The following is a 20,278-nucleotide window of genomic DNA, read 5'->3' as shown; positions in this document are numbered from 1 at the left end:
AGAATGTTTTCTTTGTGAGGCTTTGTTCTCCCTGGTACTGCTGCCTATTTGCAGAATGGACATCTTGTTCCATGGAGGCCCAGGGGAATTGAAAAAAAAATCAACTGAGCTCACAAAGCAAATGTAATGGAAAAATCCATATAATACAATGGAATGTTGTGCTGGTATGTTCAATTCAGGGCATTGGCCTTATGAAAAAATGTTTGATAAGCTTTTTTAAAAAATTTGATACAGTGGATAAGCCGTGTGGTCTTTTTGTCATCATTGTGATATATGAGTAGGTCTTACATTATGGTTTAATTTTTACTCCTGGAGGCAAAGCGGTCAGCTTGTCTCGGAGCGGTAGCGGTGAGGCTCGGCGGAGTTTAACAGCCGAGATTCATTAGCTTATCGCTTACCGACTTCCCGACCAAAACATCCCAGAAGTCGGTGGGAAGCGGCAGTTACAAATCGGGCAACTCGGAGGCCGTTGCTAGGGGACCCAGGAGAAAGATCCCCAGCAGAAGGTACAGAGGGCTCGGGTGGGGTTGTGGGGGGGGGAAATCTTGGTTGGAGGAGGGGAAAAACACCCAGGGAGTGGGGAGGTTTCCTTGTGTGGCCTGGAGGAGCACACCTCCTGGCCCGCAAGGAAACCTGTAACAGAATTGATAAATTACACTGTCCTAGGCATCTTCTGGTCTTGGATCGAGATCCAGATAGCTTTGGCCATCATTACTCCCCCTCTAAGACCTCAGGTTAAAATAGTAGTCAGACTCCAGTGACATCATCAGAACCCTATCTGCATATTTAAAGAAGGACCCCACTGGCTTCGAGCGAGTGTCCTTGTAGCCTGCAATTTAAAATTGCAGTCAGACAGATCTGGGTGGAAACGGAATGGGGAAGTCCCCTGCTTCATTTTTACTGCCTCCCCCCCACCCCCCCCCCGCCCAGTTTCTGGCAGGCTGGGGGAGTTAAAATCGACTCCAATGTTTTTCAAACAAAGTGCTTGCACAGGTTTTGATGAAAGTGGTATCCATTTTGAAAAGTGAAGCTTGTTTTCTTAGTTGCAAGGAAGAAAATAGACATTAGGAAACAGTTTGGCGTGATAATGTTGTTGTGCCAACAATCTTTCAACTCATTGTTTCCCATCTTTTCCCTCTTGTAATAATTCATATAAAAATTCTGGTGCATTATTCTTCTCTGGGCCAGAGTGGTCAGACAAAGTCTGTGTTGACAGATTGAAAGTTCAATCTCCCAGAGACCAGCACTTGCAAAATATTTATGTTCTTATGTACAGGCTGTTACAAGTGACAGCCTTGGTTGTACTCTTGCCCATGAGTCAGAAGGTCATGAGATCAAGCAGCACTTCAGAGACTTGAGCACATTGGCCCAGAAATTGGTGTTGGGGGCTTCCCGCGGGTGCAAGCCCCGACCTACACTTACATAGCGTGCCGACAGTTGAAGCCTGGCCCTGCGTGGATTTCCTGTCAGTGGCCCGGTTCAGCTCCCGACGCGCTGTGCTTGCGTGATCCAGTGGCGTAGTTAGTTCGATGAGCCGGCTGGGATCACGTGAGCACTGGGCAACCAATCGGAGGTTGCAAAAGTTCATTCATGAGTTTGATAGTAAGAACTGTCAAACTCATGAAAACTCCGGGCGCCCAAAACAGTACTTAAACTTCAAATAAAAGTTAAAAAAAATCCCACTAATTAAATGAACTATTAATAACTAAAAAACTAATTTAAACAATTATTCAAATTTTTGAAAAAAATAATTTTTTAACAAATCGGGTCTAAAAATACACTTACCTTACTGTAAAGTCTTTAAAAATAATAAACCTGTGGAAAAAAAATTCTAACTTTAATTAATAGACCACTTACCTTTTAAAACTAAGTACCTGTACTTACGTCTGCTTTTTTCTTGCGTAAAAACTGGAGGCCTTATCGCACGGGCAACCCTGTAAAAAAATTAAGGAATTTCAGCGCTGAACCCCTTGGTTCAGAGGATCGGAAATGCCGGTTTCCCGCGCATGCGCTGTGCATGCAGAAAACCGGCAATTCCATCGGTCCCACGCGTGAGTACACGGTGCTTACTCAAGCGTTGGGACCCGAATTACTGGGCCATCTCGGCTAACACTCCAGTGCAGTACTGCGGGAGTGCTGCACTGTCCGAGGTGTGATCTTTTGGATGCGATATTAAACCGAGGTCCCGTCTACCTACTGAAGTGGATGTAAAAGATCTCATGGCACTGCCTGAAGAAGAGCAGGGGAGTTCTCTTGGTGTCGTGGCAAACATTTATCCTTCATCCAACACCATAAAAACAGATTAGCTGATCATTTATCTAACTACAGTTCATGGGTTCTAGCTGCCACACTTCCTTACATTATAACAGTGCCGACGCTTCAAAGGTACTTTGTTGGCTGTGAAGCATTTTGGGATGTCCTGAGGATGGGAAAGGCGCTATATGAATGCAAGTTCTGTTTTCTTTCTTATTGATACATTGCAGCACCAGCTGTTGTCCCTGACTGTTGTGTTCACCCCAAACAGCCAGCAATAGAATGATACAAGGCATTTAAAACCTAGCACGTGCGTGCCAAATAAAAAGGGTATTGTTCCTTGAAGTCTTTAACCCACAGTGGTTCCCAGTGGAATACATAGCTGAGGGCACAAAAGGTTATGTTGTTAGCATAACTGCATGTGCCTGAAGCAGAGCTGCTTTTTTTTGTCTGTTGACACACCACATGATTTTTATTGAGTGCCACCGCGACAGATGTTTCTGTACACTGGGACCAATGTCTTCACGCTTCAAGGCTCTTCCAGATAAAAGCATTGGTTTTTGTGCTGCTTTGGTGCTGTCGAATGCAAACTAAAAATAGTAAATATACATACTGAGACTGATGGAGCAGTTTCTCTTTCCTCTGGGTACGTGAGACTAAACCCAGCCCAAGGGGATTTTGGTTTAAAGCCTCTCTCGTTTGTGCCAGCTGTACGAAGCCTGAAGGGAAATGCGTTCGGTCTATCTCGGCCCAGTTCCCAGTGGGGGTGAGTCCACACACAGAGATTGCACTTAATTCCTCACTAACTGAGCAACCTTACCCAGGCAGCCCATAACAATAGGCTTTGTGAGAAATGGAAATAACAGTGCAGGTTCAGGACATTTTAGTGATTTAAGTTCAGGGAGATTGTTGTAGCTGGGGGAATCTTGCGTTGCCTGAGGCCTGTGTGCTGCACCCCACCTTGGAGTGCTTAGTGCAATTCGTGCTTACAACCAAAAGCAAGGATGCATCTGTCAGCGCTTGCATCAGTCTCTTGAGCATTCAAACAAATTCTCAGCCATGGCTTCTCCAGTGGCTCAGCAATACAGACCCAGGAAGGCTCCAGATTCAATCCTTGATCTATGGCGATCTTGGGCCGAGGTGCGACAATTGGGGTTCCCACTCCTGATCGTCCAGAAATAACTCACTTGCAATGCCTGTGTGCAGAAGTTGGTGGAGGACAGGCAGAGAAGCAGTGATGCCCCACCCCACACAATAGCTCGTCGTCAGTCACACCTGAATAATGGTCACTTAGATGAGGGCAATCGGTGTCCATGAGACTATAGCCTAGCAAAAAGTAAACATCTTCAGGAAAGGAAGTAGGTTGGGAGAAAAAAGGCAAGAATGAAAAAAATCTGAGCCAAATACAAATTTAATATACTTTTAATTTGATTAAAAAAAAACACAAACGCTGTCAAACTCTTGTCACTTCCCATGGCAGTAGCTGCTGTTAAACACTGACTTTACTACTTTTGTGCATTCTTCATTGTGTTCTGTTGGTCTTTTAACATTTTTCTACAATATCAAATAAGCATCAGCAGATATTTACTGATAATTCTTTACCAGGAGATTGAATTTATAGTACCGGCTATTCATTTGTACGCCTGAACAACAGTTTGTCCACTAGAAGGATTCTTATGAAGATACAGAAATTATAATGCAACCAGATGTGTTTTTGCATGTTGAACAGTTAAGGTTACAATACAGTTGGTGAACAAAATAAAAGATATTAATATGGTGGTTGTTAACATTTCAATTTATAGAATGCTTTTCTTATTGCAGAAGGACATCGCACTAAAACCTCATGAGCGCTTAGAGAAACTTCAGAACCCTCTTGCAAAGAAAAAACGCAATGAACTGCAAAATGGCCTGAGTTTCCATGCCAACAAGAATAGACACAGCTACCGCAATGGAAGTTCCGACAGGGAAAATGACCCCAGCTTGAGTCACGGCCATGGGAAGCAGAAGCGCTTCCAGAAGAGGCGCAGACAGGTAGGACTGATTATTCTTCTTACGGGAAGGATCTGTGATCTTGATGTGGGATACTCCTAAATAGAAGTTTACCACATTATTTGTTTTCCCACTTTGGTTTGGCCAATCCATTTCTCAACAGTTTCCCTAAATTCCGAGTGGGCGGATCATTTTTTTAAGAAGAGGGTGGTGGAGATGACGGAGGCACAATGTGTTTTGAAGTCTATCTATTATACCTTAAGAATTCAGTCATACTTCACCTCACACAGTTTGTAGTTTCTTCTCAGAGGCTGTTAAGGATTCAAAGCCAAATGGTTCTGAGCAATCCTGATCCAGTGCAAGTGAGCATAAACCACTGACCCAGACTGTCAATAATTCAGAAACCTCAGTTTGAAGTCTTATGGATGGTAAATGTGGGAGATGAAGATGTCACTCTGAATTAGTGCTGTGACAAACAGAACACGAGCTGCAGCCAAGTTGATTATCAGTTTTGACCCTGCAGTTTTCCAGCTAATCACATTTGCAAAGGATTTTCCTATAGGTGGCACTCTTCTACAGCAGTAAGTTGACTGTAGTCAAGTGGCAATGGTGTCTACAATTGATTATTCACACCAAAACTAACATCACACTTCTTGTTGGACTGCAAAATAAAGGTGGAGAGTTATTTGGGTGATCAGCACTAATAGCTTGAGCGGCTTTAACTCTAAACTGAGTGGAAGGTCGGTGTCATTGATTGAATTTTAACGACGATAAGCCACTTCAGCAAATCTCCTGAAAATTTCAGTTGGAGCCAACATAGTCACAATGGTCACAGTTTCTCCACCTCAGTTTTTTGGGGCAAGGATGTGCGGCATTTAGAGCTGAGTCATAATGCCAGGGTGAAGTTGGAAGAATCCGACTTTTTATCTTAGAAAATCCCATGGGAATCAATGAGAACCTTACTAATAGCATACAGTTAGTGACCAAACAGTGCAAGTCCCATGACCCATCAACTTGAACTGTGGGTAGAGAATCAGTAAGTGCAGCGACCTGGGGGAAATATGGAGAGGATCATCATGGGAGAGAAAAGCACATTTGTCTGCATCAGGTTAGAATAAAATGAAGAGTCAATTTCAGGAGTAGAAATCCTTGTAACAGTTTGGTGAGATGCATAATAATAGATCCACTGTTCATCGTGAAGCTGGTTATGCCCTAATTCTATTTCTAAACATTTCCTTCCCCTTCATGGGTTCTGATAGTGTGGTTAGTTTGTGGCTGAACTCTCCAGCGGTTTCCAATTCCAATGCTGAATATAGAGTTCCAGAATAATATCATGATTCAGTGTTGATATGTTCATTACTCCCAGAGTAGATTAATACTGATACTTTCAGAATGTCAATTGACATTTCTAGTCAAAGTCATAGCTTATTGTCATTCAGTTCCGGCACTCTCTCTGCAATATTATTTAGTCTATGGCTCAGAATGAGGGCAGGCAGTTACATCTTGAAGGTAATGGATATACAGAAATAGATACTTGTTAACTTGAACTGTGCTCAATAAAGATGAAAGACTGAATTAATGGAGCTCAAGTTATCTGTTTGAACTGTGCAGAAACCAGGTCATATATAGAGAGGCAAGATGGAAGTAAGGGCTGAGAGTATTGTGAATAAATGAGCTAACAAGTGCTTGAACAGGCTGAAAACTAAAGTAACAGAGAAAGGCAATGTGTGGACACAGATCAAATATGTCCTTGGAGGAGGGGGAATTGGACCCAGCCCTGAAGTAGGTCTAAATAGGAGTGTACACGTTTCATTTCATTTCATTTCATTTCATTGTAGCTTGATGTTTTGCACATTGAAAAAAAAGCTCTCAGATTTTGTTTGCTTGTTTCATCTGAAAGTATAATTTGTGCCTATTATAGCAACAAGTGCTGCTGGTTGTGTCATATTCCATCCACTTCAATCTAATTAATGCAATTAAATAGGGTTATTTAAGCCTTTGAAGATTGCTGTAGTGCTTTGCAGCTACTTCAATCCAATCTGGTTGCATGAACCTGTCAGTTGGAGATCATATGCAATAGTTTTCATAAGGAAAGTCACCCTTTGCCTATTCAGAGGGAGGGGCGGTTATGCTTTGTAATTTGTGTGATTTGACACAATATTTTTAGAGCTTGTATTTAAGACTTATTTCCCCAAAAACCTACCTTATGTACTCTTGTGAGGGATTTCAAGGGGTTCACACACAATTAATATCGCTGTTAGCTTTCTCTGATGTGAGATCGACACTGGGCCTCCCTAATGGAGTAATATCTTATTGAGCCGGATTTTGCTGTAAAAATAATGGTGATGTAAAAAGCAAAAGTCCAGAAGTTCTTGTCCGAGATGCGCCACTCCTCCGTAAGCTGAGCGAAAACAGCACCTTGTCGTCTGACTCCCCAGTCAAATGTATTGAACGGCGTTAAGTTCCTATACTGTCGTCGTAAACTCACCATAAAAAGTTAGGAATAACAGAAAACGCTGGAAACACTCAGCAGGCCAGGCAGCATCCGTGGAAAGAGAAAGAGAGTTACTGTTTCAGGTCTGGGACCCTTCATCAGAACTGGGAAAAAGCTGGAGATGTAACAGATAATAAGCAGGTGCAGAGACAGGAATTGAAGGAACATACTGTGCTTATGTAAGGCAGGAAAGATAAAATGTTGCAAATGGGAATGGCAAAATCATACAGCATGAAAAATGGGGGCAGGGGTTATAGTTTGAAATTGTTGAACACAATGTTAAGTCCAGATGGCTGTAAAGTGCCTAATCGAAAGATGAGGTGCTGTTCCTCGAAAGTTAGGGCTTGTCCATTCCAGTGTAAGTACCCTTTTAACGGCGTGGTAAGTCTTAATCACTGCTAAGCAACCTCTTTGGCACTGAAATAAATGTTTACAAGTGTGGAGACTCACTCCTTCAGATTTTAATTATTGTTGGAGAGTTAAAAAAAAATTAAATACATTCTTTTAAACTTTTTCTTTCTCTTTTATCTCTCTCTCTTAATCCAGTCTTTCTTTCCCTCTCTTTATTTTGCTTTCTGTACTTAATTTGACATTTAATTCACTATTCTAATTTGCATTTCCTGGTTCAGACTCTGCGCTGCTCATTAATGATTCTTCAGCCTGATTGGTTAAGGAGATATACAGTTGCTTGTCCTGTTCCGATAGGTCCCAGATGCCCTGTAGAGTGCGTTGTGTTGTTTAGATGTTTGGCTGACAGTAACTTGTCATGCAAAAGCCCATAGAAAGTCGATAGGCAAGTACAAGTCTAATGAACGGCTGGTGCCATTTGTTAACCACTCACAGCAAAATCTGATCAATTCAGTCCAATTTCATTGTCTTTACAATCAGACAAAACATTCTCATATATTTCAGTATAGATTTTGCTCCTAGGATTAGATTCGCAGAGTCATTTTGACAAAGTTGATGCAAGCAGTGTTTGGAAGATGGTCCTATTGATCGTCAGAGGAATATGAGACTCTTTCAGGAATAAGCATCTAGAATATAATTGCATCATTGGATAATGATCATTACCTCCTCAATAAATTGCTCTTCTTGTGTTGGCATTCAGCTATTTATATTTCAGGGAGAACATGGGAAAAGGGGAATGGACAGTGGTCCTGAAGTTTTCTGTAATGTTATGCTGTTCCTGCTGGAAGTTCAGAGAAAAATAATTTCCACAGATGTTATGACACAAACCGTGTGTGTACTTTGGAAATTGTGAAGGAAAGTTAGTTCGCTGAAGGTTGTAACTAGTAGGGTACTGCAAGGATCAGTGCTCGGGGCCTCAGCTATTCACAATCTACATCAATGATTTGGATGAGGGGACCAAATGTAATATATCCAAGTTTGCTGATGATACAAAGCAGGGTGGGAATGTAAGTTGTGAGGAGGATGCAAGGAGGCTTCAAGGGGATATAGACAGGCTAAGTGAGTGGGCAAGAATATGGCAAATGGAATATAATGTGGAGAAATGTGAAGTTATCCACTTTGGTAGGAAAAATAGAAAAGCTGAGTATTTTTTAAATGGTGAGAGATTGGGAAATGTTGGTGTTCAGAGGGACCTGGAAGGAAGGATATACTTGCCACAAAGGCTCACCAGACTGGTTCCTGGGATGGGGGGATTGTTCTATGAGGAGAGATTGAGTAGACTAGTCCTATATTCTCTAGAGTTTAGAAGAATGAGAGGTGAAACATTGAATGAGAGGCCTCATTGAAACATACAAAATTCTTACAGGGCTTGACAGGGTAGATGCAGGGAGGATGGTTCCCCTGGCTGGGGAGTCTAGAACCAGGGGTCACAGTCTCCGAATAAGGGGTCAGCCATTTAGGACTGAGATGAGGAGAAATTTCTTCACTCAGAGGGTGGTGAATCTTTGAATTCTCTACCCCAGAGGGCTGTGGAGACTCAGTCATTGAGTATATTTAAGACAGAGAGCAATAGATTTTTGAATATTAAGGGAATCGAGGGATATGGGGATAGTTCAGGAAAGCGGAGATGAGGTAAAAGATCAGCCATGATCTTATTGAATGGCGGTGCAGGCTCGAGGGGCCAAATGGCCTACTCCTGCTCCTATTTTCTTATGTTCTTATGTTCTTAAGGTTAATCTCCAAGTAATTGGCTTATTTCCCAGCTAAGATAAATACAATACAAGCCAATTATGGGCACCCTGCTAGTGACAATATTTCATTTAAAGGAACATTTAATCAGACACTGAGTAATTCTCCATGTATTTCACTATTGCTTAATATAAACAATTACACATAGAAAACATTTTGTTTACCCCTGTGGTGTTGGAAAAAGATTGCTGTTGTTTGCTTAATGCAGTGAATATTTACTACCATGACTTCTAAAAGGAAAACGTCACCCAGTTTGCTTAATTTTGAATTTGTTCTGAATTTCTTTTTTACATTTGTTAAGTTTTAGCTTAGAAAGTCTGTATTGAATGCACTAACTTACCCTTCAGTGAGAAGGGAAAGGCAGAAGGATGATGGCATGGGCTTAGAACAGCTTACGCTGTTGCCATAAATACAGTATTAAGTCATTAAAATCAAAAGTGTTGACAAAAATGGTTCTACAAACTAAGATCATCGAATACTCAACTAAATAAAGTTAGGAACTGGGAACAGCTAAAGAGCATTAAGGCTGCTATTAGATCAGCTAAAAGGATAATGGAAAGAGGATTGCAGACAATTGTTGAAGTAATGGTAAAAGCTTTTTCAGTTATGTAAAGAGTCAGGTTACTAAGGACTCGTGGGGTAAGCTTGAATTATTAAATGAATACTTTGCATCGGTCTTCACTCTTGAAGATGATGCGCGACTGTCAGAATTCAATGATAATAATAGTAAAACTGTTAATGTCAAAATAGATGATCATATTGTTTTAGATAGAATTAGGAACCTTAAAATCGATAGGGTAGCCGGCCTGGATGATATCTAACCAAGGGTCCTTGAGTAGATGGGACAGGTGCTGTGAGAGCCCCTCGCCCATCTCTTTAATAGCTCGCTGGACTCTGGGACAGTTCCATTAGACTGGAAGGAGGCTAATGTAGTCCCCATCTTTAAAAATGGAGATAAGAAAGACCTGGGTAACTATAGACCCATTAGTTTCACATCGGTGATGGGGCAGATGCTTGAGGGAATTATTAGTGATGTAATATATGACTACTTTGACAGAGAAGGACATATGGACACAACATGGGTTCAAGAAAAGTTCATGTCTTACAAATTTGATTGTATTTTTTGAAGCAGTCACCAAGATAGTGGATGAGGGAAACCCAGTAGACATTGTCTACTTAGACTTCCAAAAAGCTTTTGACAAGGTACCTCATAAGAGGCTTCTCTACAAAATCAAAGCCTCAGATATTAGTGGCAATCCACTGTGCTGGATTGAGAACTGGCTGAGGGACTGTAGGCAGAAAGTGGCTGTAGATGGATTTGGATCTGCTTGGAGACTGGTCACCAGTGGTGTCCTGCAGGGATTGGTGCTAAGACAGTAGGAGCGTTGCTCTTTACTGTTTTTGTAATGATCTAGATGTAGGTGTTGGGGGAACGATCTGCAAGTTTGCAGGTGATACTAAGATTTGTGCGCGTGTCAGGACTGCAGATAATGCTCGACTACTACAGGCGGATCTTGATGTGCTGGGGGATTGGGTTTGTGACTGGCAAATGATGTTTAACTTAGAAAGGTGCAGTGTAATGCTTGTGTGCAGGAAGAATAGTGAACATATGTACATCCTTCAGAGGAAAAGTACTAAAGCCAGTGGAGATAGAAAGAGATCTGGACAGTCTAGTGGATAGATCTCCAAAGGTTCATGAACAATGCCGTTAAGTGATAGATAGAGAGAGTAGGGTGTTGGGATGTATTTATAGGATAATTGACTATATGATGAAGCATACTACCTTGTACAAGACTTTGGTTAGGCTTCAGTTAGAATACTGTGTCCAGTTCTGGTCTCCTCAAATGGTGAGAATCGGAGACCTGAGGGTGATCTGATCGAGGTTTATACGATGATTAAGGGAGTAGATTGTGTTTGTGTAGACAGCTTGTTTCAACTAAATATGTTAGGGAGGACCAGGGATTCACAACTTCAAGTTATACATGACAAAACTCGATTAGATGTCAGGAAGTGGTTCTTTCCCCAGAGAATAGTTGACCTGTGGAACAGGCTGCCGGCTTGTGCGGTGAACATCGATTTCTGATTCCAGTTCAGGTGAACTGAATTCCTTCAAGCGAGAGCTGGACCTGTTTTCCATTGGGTGGAAGATTACTTTGTACAAAAGGTAGATACTGCATGACATTAACCAGGGCCAGAGTGGTCTCCTGGACTAGTTTCAATTGCCTAATGGGGTTGGAGAGGAATTTCCTAGATTATTTTTTCCCAAATATGCCTGGATTTTTATCTGGTTTTCCAACTCTCCCAGGGGATCACTTGACTTTTGGTTGGGGTGGAGAGTGTATATATTGCAATGGACAAGGCATCGCAGTTGTGTTGGGCAGGCTAATTTGATTTCTTTTTTTTAAAGTTCATTTTTGAAAGCAAACAAAACCTTTTTGAGGGAAACAGTTAGGAATGGCGGGGGAAGGAAGGCGGGAAACTGGTTGAGGATGAGGGGGGAGTGATGCTTCCAATCTCACTGTCTGCCCTTGAGGGGAGCAACTGGGAGTGGGGGAATGGATGGAAGGTTAAAGGTGAAGTCAGTGACAGTGGAACAAGGAAGGGGGAGGTGGGTGGGGGGGGGTGGTGTTGGTTGAGCAATACGACATCGGAGGCAGATAAGGGAGAAACCATATCCTCTAGCTTAGCATGTGCAGTGACACTGGACATCAATTAGTAATGTAGAAAATATTGTGACTGGAAGCAGGAAGGATCCCCAGTTCTGTCATCGTTAGAATTGGCACCCTGAAATGAAATCCATTTACTCACTCCTGAATTTATAAATGGGGCTTTGTCGGCACTAAATGGCAGACACGCACATACACTGCCTCCCTTGTTAGTCAGTGAGGTCGAACATGTGACAGCTGGTGTGTTTTTAAAACCTGTGCTTTGTGTACTTCCCTCCGAACTACCAGAAGGAATGTCAATCGTAAACCGGACAAATAACTGAAGCTGCTGTAATTGTGTAGCATTTAATTAGTGTTTATCCAGTCTTCCCCACAATTGGAGGTAAGCACTAACAATGGCTGCACAGAGTGGCGGGGGGGGGCGGTGGGGAGCTGCTCAGAGTAAAGTGAACAGATGGATGTGGTGGTGTTGACTGAGCTTTCCCAGCATGCATTGACAGCATCAGTAACAAGCAATTTACAACGTGCTATTTACAGCTTGGATTACAGTCCTCCATTGGTTCAGAGTGCTCTTTAACAGCTGCTTTCATTAATAACTTTCTGTGAGCTGTTAATTGAACATGAAAATGTGTGTGGGAGGGGTTTCTCAATGGCAGCCACATCTTGTGTCAATGAAGAAGAAAAGACGCATGGTATTATAATGGTAATGGTGGCTGCTATCACGTGCTTCTCTTTCATGACTGAACAACCACAACTGGTGCTGCCGGCTGCAATAAAGCGTGGCACATCTCCTCACAATTCAAGGAACTACTAGACTGCATAGATTAGCTCACATCACACAATCTTAAGTAAGTGTTGCAGCCAGGAAACTAATCATTCTGTCACGAAGCAACTGATGTTGCATTCACGTTGTGGTCTCACAATATGCAAGGCTTTTGGTGCCCGGGAAGCTGCCGCAGTTCCATTGTGGGGCTGGTTTCAGAGATTGCGCACGTGCCGTTTCAAAAATCACAGTGGCAACTTTAAACTTCTGACTGCAGGCCTCCTCCCAAAGGGGAAGGGTGGCAACACCGCATTACTGGCCAGAATGGGTGGCTCAGGATTTCATTCCACCTGTGAGGCATCCAGCGCCAATAGCAGCACCGCCCCCCTCCCCCCCTTTATGTTCTCTGACGGCATGGGTAGTATCAACTCGTGAGTGGAACTTCCTGACGTTAGAGGAAGTACCACAGCCTGTTTGTGTTCCAGCACTGCAGCTAGAGTCAGCATAAGTTGCAGTGGACATCGACCCCTAACTGAGGAATTAAAAATTCAGTGTCATAGATGTAACCAGTTGTTGCAAGTATTCCCATAACAGGACTTGACAAGGCTCTCTGAGCTCTGTGTTGCTCCAGTCATAAAGCAAACAGTGACAGTTTTCGATCACCAGCAATGGTCACACACTTTCATGGAATAAAACTTTCTTTACAAAATACAGCCTGTGGTGGCCCTCCAGTTCATTTTAGTAGTGAGCTGCTCGGCAGTTAATAGAGAGTTGCCATACAATTAATAAAGAGCTATAGCGTAGCACTACTTAACTATGTTACTACATTACAACAGTGACTGCACTTCAAAAGTACTTCACCAGTTCTTTAGCGCTTTGGGATGTCCTGAGGTCATGAAAAGCATTGTATCAATGCAAGTTCATTCTTAACTGCCCAAGAAGGACAGAGGCCAAGTTGTTGTGATGGTTTATTTTTTTTCAATGGAAACTTACTTATTATTTTAGCTTGGCCTCTGGCTCTTGCTCTTTTGCTAGCTGCCACTGCCCAGTGTTTAATTACAAATGCTCGCTTCTGCTATATAGTCATTTAATCATTTATTTTGTAAGTCAACAATACAGTGCTTAGCCCAGATATTTTTTTTAAATTCCTTTTTCTGCTAATTTTCTCCTCTCTCCTGAGGACATTGACTTCTTGCTGGCCTCAAGGAATGGGGAAGAGGTAGGGTTAATGGTGAGGGGGGAGGGGTAGGGTTAATGATGAGGGTGGGGAGGGGTAAGGGGTAGGGTTAATGGTGAGAATGGGGGAGGGGGAGGGGTAGGGTTAATGATTAGGGTGGGAGGAGGGGGAAGGGGTAGGGTTAATGATGAGGGTGGGGGGAAGGGGTAGGGTTAATGATGAGGGTGGGGAGGGGTAGGGTTAATGATGAGGGTTGGGGGAAGGGGTAGGGTTAATGATGAGGGTGGGGGAGGGGTAAGGGGTAGGGTTAATGATGAGGGTGGGGGAGGGGGACGGGGTAGGGTTAATGGTGAGGGTGAGGGAGGGGGAAGGGTGAGGGTTAATGATGAGGGTGGGGGAGGGGGAAGGGGTAGGGTTAATGATGAGGGTGGGGGGAGGGGGGAGGGGTAGGGTTAATGATGAGGGAGGGGGAGGGATAGGGTTAATGATGAGGGTGGGGGGAAGGGGTAGGGTTAATGATGAGGGTGGGGAGGGGGAAGGGGTAGGGTTAATGATGAGGGTGGGGGGAGGGGGAAGGGCGAGGGTTAATGATGAGGGTGGGGGGGAAGAGGTAGGGTTAATGATGAGGGTGGGGAGAGGGAAGGGGTAGGGTTAATGATGAGGGTGGGGAGGGGGAAGGGGTAGGGTTAATGATGAGGGTGGGGGGAGGGGGAAGGGCGAGGGTTAATGATGAGGGTGGGGGGGAAGAGGTAGGGTTAATGATGAGGGTGGGCGGAGGGGGAAGGGGTAGGGTTAATGATGAGGGTGGGGGAGGGGGAAGGGGTAGGGTTAATGATGAGGGTGGTGGAGGGTGGAGGGGTAGGGTTAATGATGAGGGTGGGGGAGGGGAAGGGGTAGGGTTAATGATGAGGGTGGGAGGAGGGGGAAGGGGTAGGATTAATGATGAGGGTGGGAGGAGGGGGAAGGGGTAGGGTTAATGATGAGGGTGGGGGAGGGGGAAGGGGTAGGGTTAATGATGAGGGTGGGGGAGGGGGAAGGGGTAGGGTTAATGATGAGGGTGGGGGAGGGGGATGGGGTAGGGTTAATGATGAGTGGGAGGAGGGGGAAGGGGTAGGGTTAATGATGAGGGTGGGGGAGGGGGAAGGGGTAGGGTTAATGATGAGGGTGGGGGTGGGGGAAGGGGTAGGGTTAATGATGAGGGTGGGGGAGGCGGAAGGGGTAGGGTTAATGATGAGGGTGGGGAGGGGGAAGGGGTAGGGTTAATGATGAGGGTGGGGGAGGGGGAAGGGGTAGGGTTAATGATGAGGGTGGGGGAGGGGGAAGGGGTAGGGTTAATGATGAGGGTGGGGAGGGGTAGTGTTAATGATGAGGGTTGGGGGAAGGGGTAGGGTTAATGATGAGGGTGGGGGAGGGGGAAGGGGTAGGGTTAATGATGAGGGTGGGAGGAGGGGGAAGGGGTAGGGTTAATGATGAGGGTGGGGGAGGGGGAAGTGGTAGGGTTAATGATGAGGGTGGGGGAGGGGGAAGGGGTAGGGTTAATGATGAGGGTGGGAGGAGGGGGAAGGGGTAGGGTTAATGATGAGGGAGGGGGAAGGGGTAGGGTTAATGATGAGGGTGGGGGAGGGGGAAGGGGTAGGGTTAGTGATGAGGGTGGGGGAGGGGGAAGGGGTAGGGTTAATGATGAGGGTGGGGGAGGGGGAAGGGGTAGGGTTAGTGATGAGGGTGGGAGGAGGGGGAAGGGGTAGGGTTAATGATGAGGGAGGGGGAAGGGGTAGGGTTAATGATGAGGGTGGGGGAGGGGGAAGGGGTAGGGTTAATGATGAGGGTGGGGGAGGGGGGAGGGTTAATGATGAGGGTGGGGAAGGGTGAAGAGGTGTGGGAAGCAAAAGAGGCAGGAGGCACAATGGGAGTGAGGGATTGGTGGGAAAGCATGAGTGATTGTGGATTGGAAGCTGCCCAGAAGGAGAGTTGAGGAGAGAGGATCTGATGGGAAGAGAAAGGCAGAGACAAGAAAGTAACAGCAACAGATTGAAACTGACCAGAAAAAATTTGAACGTCCCAAAGCACTTCACAGCCAATTAATTACCTTTGAAGTGTAACCACGTTTGTAATGCGGGGAAACCCAGCAGCCAATTTGCTCACAGCATGTTCCCACAAATAGCAATGAGATAAAATGGCCAATGAATCTGTTTTTAGGGTTGCTGGTTGAGGGATAAATGTTGGTCAGGGCACCGGGAGCACCACCCTGCTCTTCTTTGAATCATGCCATGGGATCAGGCAGACGGGGCCTCGGGTTAACATCCAATCTGAAAGACAGCACTTCCAACAGTGCAGCAGTCCCTCGCTACTGCTTGGAAATGGTAACTTAGACCTTGTGCTGAAGTCCTGGACTGAGACTTGAACGTGTGACCTTCTGACTGGGAGGTGAGAATGCTACTTCCGAGCCCCGGTGACAAGCCTAGATGAGCTGTCTAGATGAGCCCTGCAGATGTAAATAATTAATCCTACAGTTGGTTCCTGACAAATTATAGAGTTTAATAAGCTAATTGTTTGAATGGTCAAGTATTTCATTTCAAAACATATGAACCACAGATGGGTTCCAGATTAATTTGACAAGCATTGTCTCTGTTTGAATACTGCAAAATGGTGACAAGTCTTTTGTAATTAAAAGTGATTCAGTTTTCTTTTGACTGTGCTTTATAAAATCTTGGAACTGTCGATCAAGGTTTGTACAGAGCAGAGTACTAAGTCAGTCCGGGGCGGGAGGGTGACTTTTGATTGACAGGTGGGTCTGTGGGTGAAGTCACGGGTTGGGCCTGCAAGTAGGGGCAGGACCAATGATTCTTCGCAGTCCTGTTTGCCAGGGGCTCCAATTATGGGTTTCTATTGAACTGCCTGTATTTAGTTCATCAGTCAGTCTGTTTCCAGCAAGGAAACTGTTGTTGTTTGACTTCATGGCAGTGATCGATTTTCAAAGCTCAATGCAGGCAGAGAGGTGGATCAGGAGCCTTTATTGTTTTGAACTATTGAAGAAGATAATAAAGTTTACAATTATTGTTATATTCTGATTTGAACTGAATTCTGTTCATTTATCTTCCAATGATAAATAAATGGTTTGTAGCCTGGGTCTCGATCTGATGGAGTCCATATTAAATCCTCCTACCAAAAACGAGAATCGTGGGTGGCACGTAATATGTTCCAGTAGAGCGTTCTCTGATTGATCCCTGGGTCTCGCTATCATTTGCCTAGATGATCATAAAGAACACAAGTAACATTTACAGGAGTGTTCAATGACACCCAACTCATGTAAAACCCAAAAATATCACACTTATTTTGAAAAGGGTAAAAATATGCACATTTCTTAGAGGGATACAGTCCGGAATCTGATTCGTTTGTCTCGCTTCTCAATCAGTTGGATTAACACTTGTCTTGAATTTGGATGTGACCTTTCTTACTTTGAACTTTAAACTATGCATCAACAAAATATAAAAAAGGTGTTAATCCTTCCAACTGAGAAGCATGGCCTTTCACTCTGCAGCCTGGTTGGAAAAAATGTGAATCAGCAGTATGGGAATAATACTTAAGAGTTGGAGAAAAGAGCAGACACTTATCCCTGACTGAAGAATTGGAGAGTCACCACAACTGCTGCCGCTGGGAGTCAGAGGAGGGCTAACATTTTGCTTTACTGGAGCTGCTACCCAGCAAGATTTTAAATAGACAAGCGGCACCAGGGGAGCACTTGCGCTCAACTTAATTGGGAAATGAAGATCAGGATATTTCGGTTGAAATTTATACGTTGTACTTTTTAGAAGAATGTGTTAAGGTCAGTTTATCTAGTGCCCATATTAAGGCAGCTGTGAAAATTCACAAAAATTACTTATCACCATTGTAGCATTCTCATCTTGGAGTCCGATCAGTGGACTCGAGACCCATCCCAGGGTTTGACCACGTAATCTAGGCTGACACTTCAGTGCATTATTAAGGGGGTACCGCATTGTCGGAGATGCCGCCTGTCAAATGAGATATGCCTGAAGAAGGGCGATGTAAAAGATCTCATGGTACAGGTAGACTATCCTTTATCCGAAAACCTCGGGACCAGCCGTGTTTCGGTTTTCGGAAAATTTTGGATTTCAGAAGGTATTTTATAAGACTGGAAAATTTGTCAGGGGTGGGGGTCGGCGGGGGGGTCGGGGGTCGGCGGGGGGTTGGGGTGGGGGTCGGCGGGGGTCGGGGTGGGGGTCGGCAGGGGTCGGGGTCGGCGGGGGTCGGGGTCGTGCGCACGACTTAAGCTGAACGAAAACACTTTCGGTTTTCAGAGGATTTCGGTTTTCGGAAGTGCGGATAAAGGATACACTATCCCTTATCCGAAAGGGTGGGGGTCGGCGGGGGATCGGGGGTCGGGGGGGGGGAGAAAAGAATATCGGACAGGCCGCTGTATTGTTGGGTTCACTCTCCCGGTATACCTCCTTCACACTGCCCAGCTCGGCCTGCAATCTCCTACCCAGGAGGGAACTCAGTGACCCTCTGCCCTGCTCAGCGTAAGTCGTGCGCCACTCTGGTCATGTCGTGCGCACGACTTATGCTGAACGAAAAAACCTTCGGTTTTTAGAGGGTTTCGGTTTTCGGAAGTTCGGATAAAGGATAGTCTACCTGTACTAATAAAAGAGCAGGAAGTTCTTCCGATGATCTGACCAACATAGATTAACTGGGTATTTATCTCATTTGCTGTTGTTACTTGTCTACATACAAAAAAAAAGAATTTATATAACGTCTTTCACAACGTCAGGACATCTCCGCACTTTACAGCCAATGAAGTACATTTGCAGTCTAGTCACTGTTGTAATGTGGGAAACGGGAAGCCAATTGGCACACAGCAGGATCCCACAAACAGCAATGAAATAAGTGACCAAAAAGAAATTAGGAGGGCGAGGAGGGGCCATGAAATAACACTGGCGAGCAAAATAAAGGAAAATCCTAAGATGTTTTATAAGTATATTAAGGGCAAGAGGATAACCAGGGAAAGGGTAGGGCCCATTAGGGACCAAAGTGGCAATCTGTGTGTAGAGCCAGATGATGTAGGCGGGGTTTTAAATGAATTTTTTGCATCTGTGTTCACTATGGAGAAAGACGATGCAGACATAGAAATCGGGCAAGGGGACTGTGACATACTTGAACATATTAGCATCGAGAGGGAGGAGGTGCTAGCGGTTTTAGCAGGCCAAAAAGTGGATAAATCCCCAGGCCCGGACGAGATGTATCCCAGGCTGCTGTGGGAGGCAAAGGAGGAGATTGCAGGGGCTCTGACACAAATTTTCAGAACCTCTCTGGCCACAGGGGATGTACCAGAGGACTGGAGAACAGCTAACGTAGTACCATTATTCAAGAAGGGTAGCAGGGATAAACCAGGGAATTACAGGCCAGTGAGCCTAACATCTGTGGTAGGGAAATTATTGGAAAAAATTCTGAGGGACAAAATTAGTCTCCACTTGGAGAGGCAAGGATTAATCGGGGATAGTCAGCATGGCTTTGTCAAGGGTAAATCATGTCTGACAAATCTGATTGAATTTTTCGAGGGGGTGACTAGGGGGGTGGATGAGGGAAATGCTGTGGATGTGGTTTACATGGACTTCAGTAAAGCTTTTGACAAAGTCCCGCATAGGAGACTGGTCAAGAAGGTAAGAGCCCATGGGATCCAGGGTGCCTTGGCGCGTTGGATCCTAAACTGGCTGAGTGGCAGGAGGCAGAGGGTGATGGTCGAAGGTTGCTTTTGTGACTGGAAGCCTGTGTCCAGTGGGGTACCTCAGGGATCGGTGCTGGGTCCCTTGTTGTTTGTGATCTACATAAATGACTTGGATGAGAATGTAACAGGTATGATCAGTAAGTTCGCAGATGACACGAAAATTGATGGGGTGGTAAATTGCGAGGAGGAAAGCCTCAGGCTACAGGACGATATAAACGGGTTGGTCAGATGGGCGGAAAAGTGGCAAATGGAATTTAACCCTGAAAAGTGCGAGGTAATGCATTTTGGACGGACAAATAAGGTAAGGGAATACACAATGAGTGGTAGGACCCTAGGAAGTACAGAGGGTCAGAGGGACCTTGGTGTACATGTACATAGATCCCTGAAGGCAGCGGAACAGGTAGATAAGGTGGTTAAAAAGGCATATGGGATACTTGCCTTCATTAGCCGAGGCATGAAATATAAGAGCAGGGAGGTTATGATGGAGCTGTACAATACGCTGGTGAGGCCACAGCTGGAGTACTATGTGCAGTTCTGGTCGCCTCACTATAGGAAGGATGTGATTGCTTTGGAGAGGGTGCAGAGAAGATTCACCAGGATGTTACCTGGGATGGAGCGCCTCAGCTATGAAGAGAGGCTGGACAGGCTGGGGTTGTTTTCCTTGGAGCAAAGAAGGCTGAGGGGGGACCTGATTGAGGTGTACAAAATGATGAGGGGCATAGATAGGGTAGATAAAGAGGAACTTTTCCCCTTAGTAGGGGGGTCAATAACAAGGGGGCATAGATTCAGGGTAAGGGGCAGGAGATTTAGAGGGGATTTGAGGAGGAACTTTTTCACCCAGAGGGTGGTTGGAATGTGGAACTCAATGCCTGAAAGGGTGGTAGAGGCAGGAACCCTCACAACATTCAAGAAGCATTTGGATGAGCACTTCAAATGCCATTGCATACAAGGCTATGGACCAAATGCTGGAAAATGGGATTAGACTGGACAGGGATGGATGGGCGGCGCGGACACGATGGGCCGAAGGGCCTCTTTCTGT

At 44.8% G+C, this 20,278-nt stretch overlaps 1 protein-coding gene across 8 annotated transcripts in view; it reads left to right on the top strand.

Annotated features, from left to right (window-relative positions):
• The window catches only part of auts2a (activator of transcription and developmental regulator AUTS2 a), a 1,321,624-nt gene that overhangs the window by 365,991 nt on the left and 935,355 nt on the right, over positions 1 to 20,278 (top strand). For all 8 annotated transcript variants that reach the window (XM_085964474.1, XM_085964476.1, XM_085964473.1 and 5 more), the window contains exon 2: positions 4,075 to 4,284. In XM_085964474.1, coding sequence (XP_085820600.1) covers positions 4,075 to 4,284 — 210 coding nt within the window. The remainder of the gene's footprint in view (positions 1 to 4,074; positions 4,285 to 20,278) is intronic.

The sequence above is a fragment of the Somniosus microcephalus genome, chromosome 22 (assembly GCF_052327205.1).
Source record: "Somniosus microcephalus isolate GS21.2 chromosome 22, FLI_Smic_1.0, whole genome shotgun sequence".
Classification (NCBI taxonomy): domain Eukaryota; kingdom Metazoa; phylum Chordata; class Chondrichthyes; order Squaliformes; family Somniosidae; genus Somniosus; species Somniosus microcephalus.
This window is presented reverse-complemented; position numbering and strand designations above follow the sequence as displayed.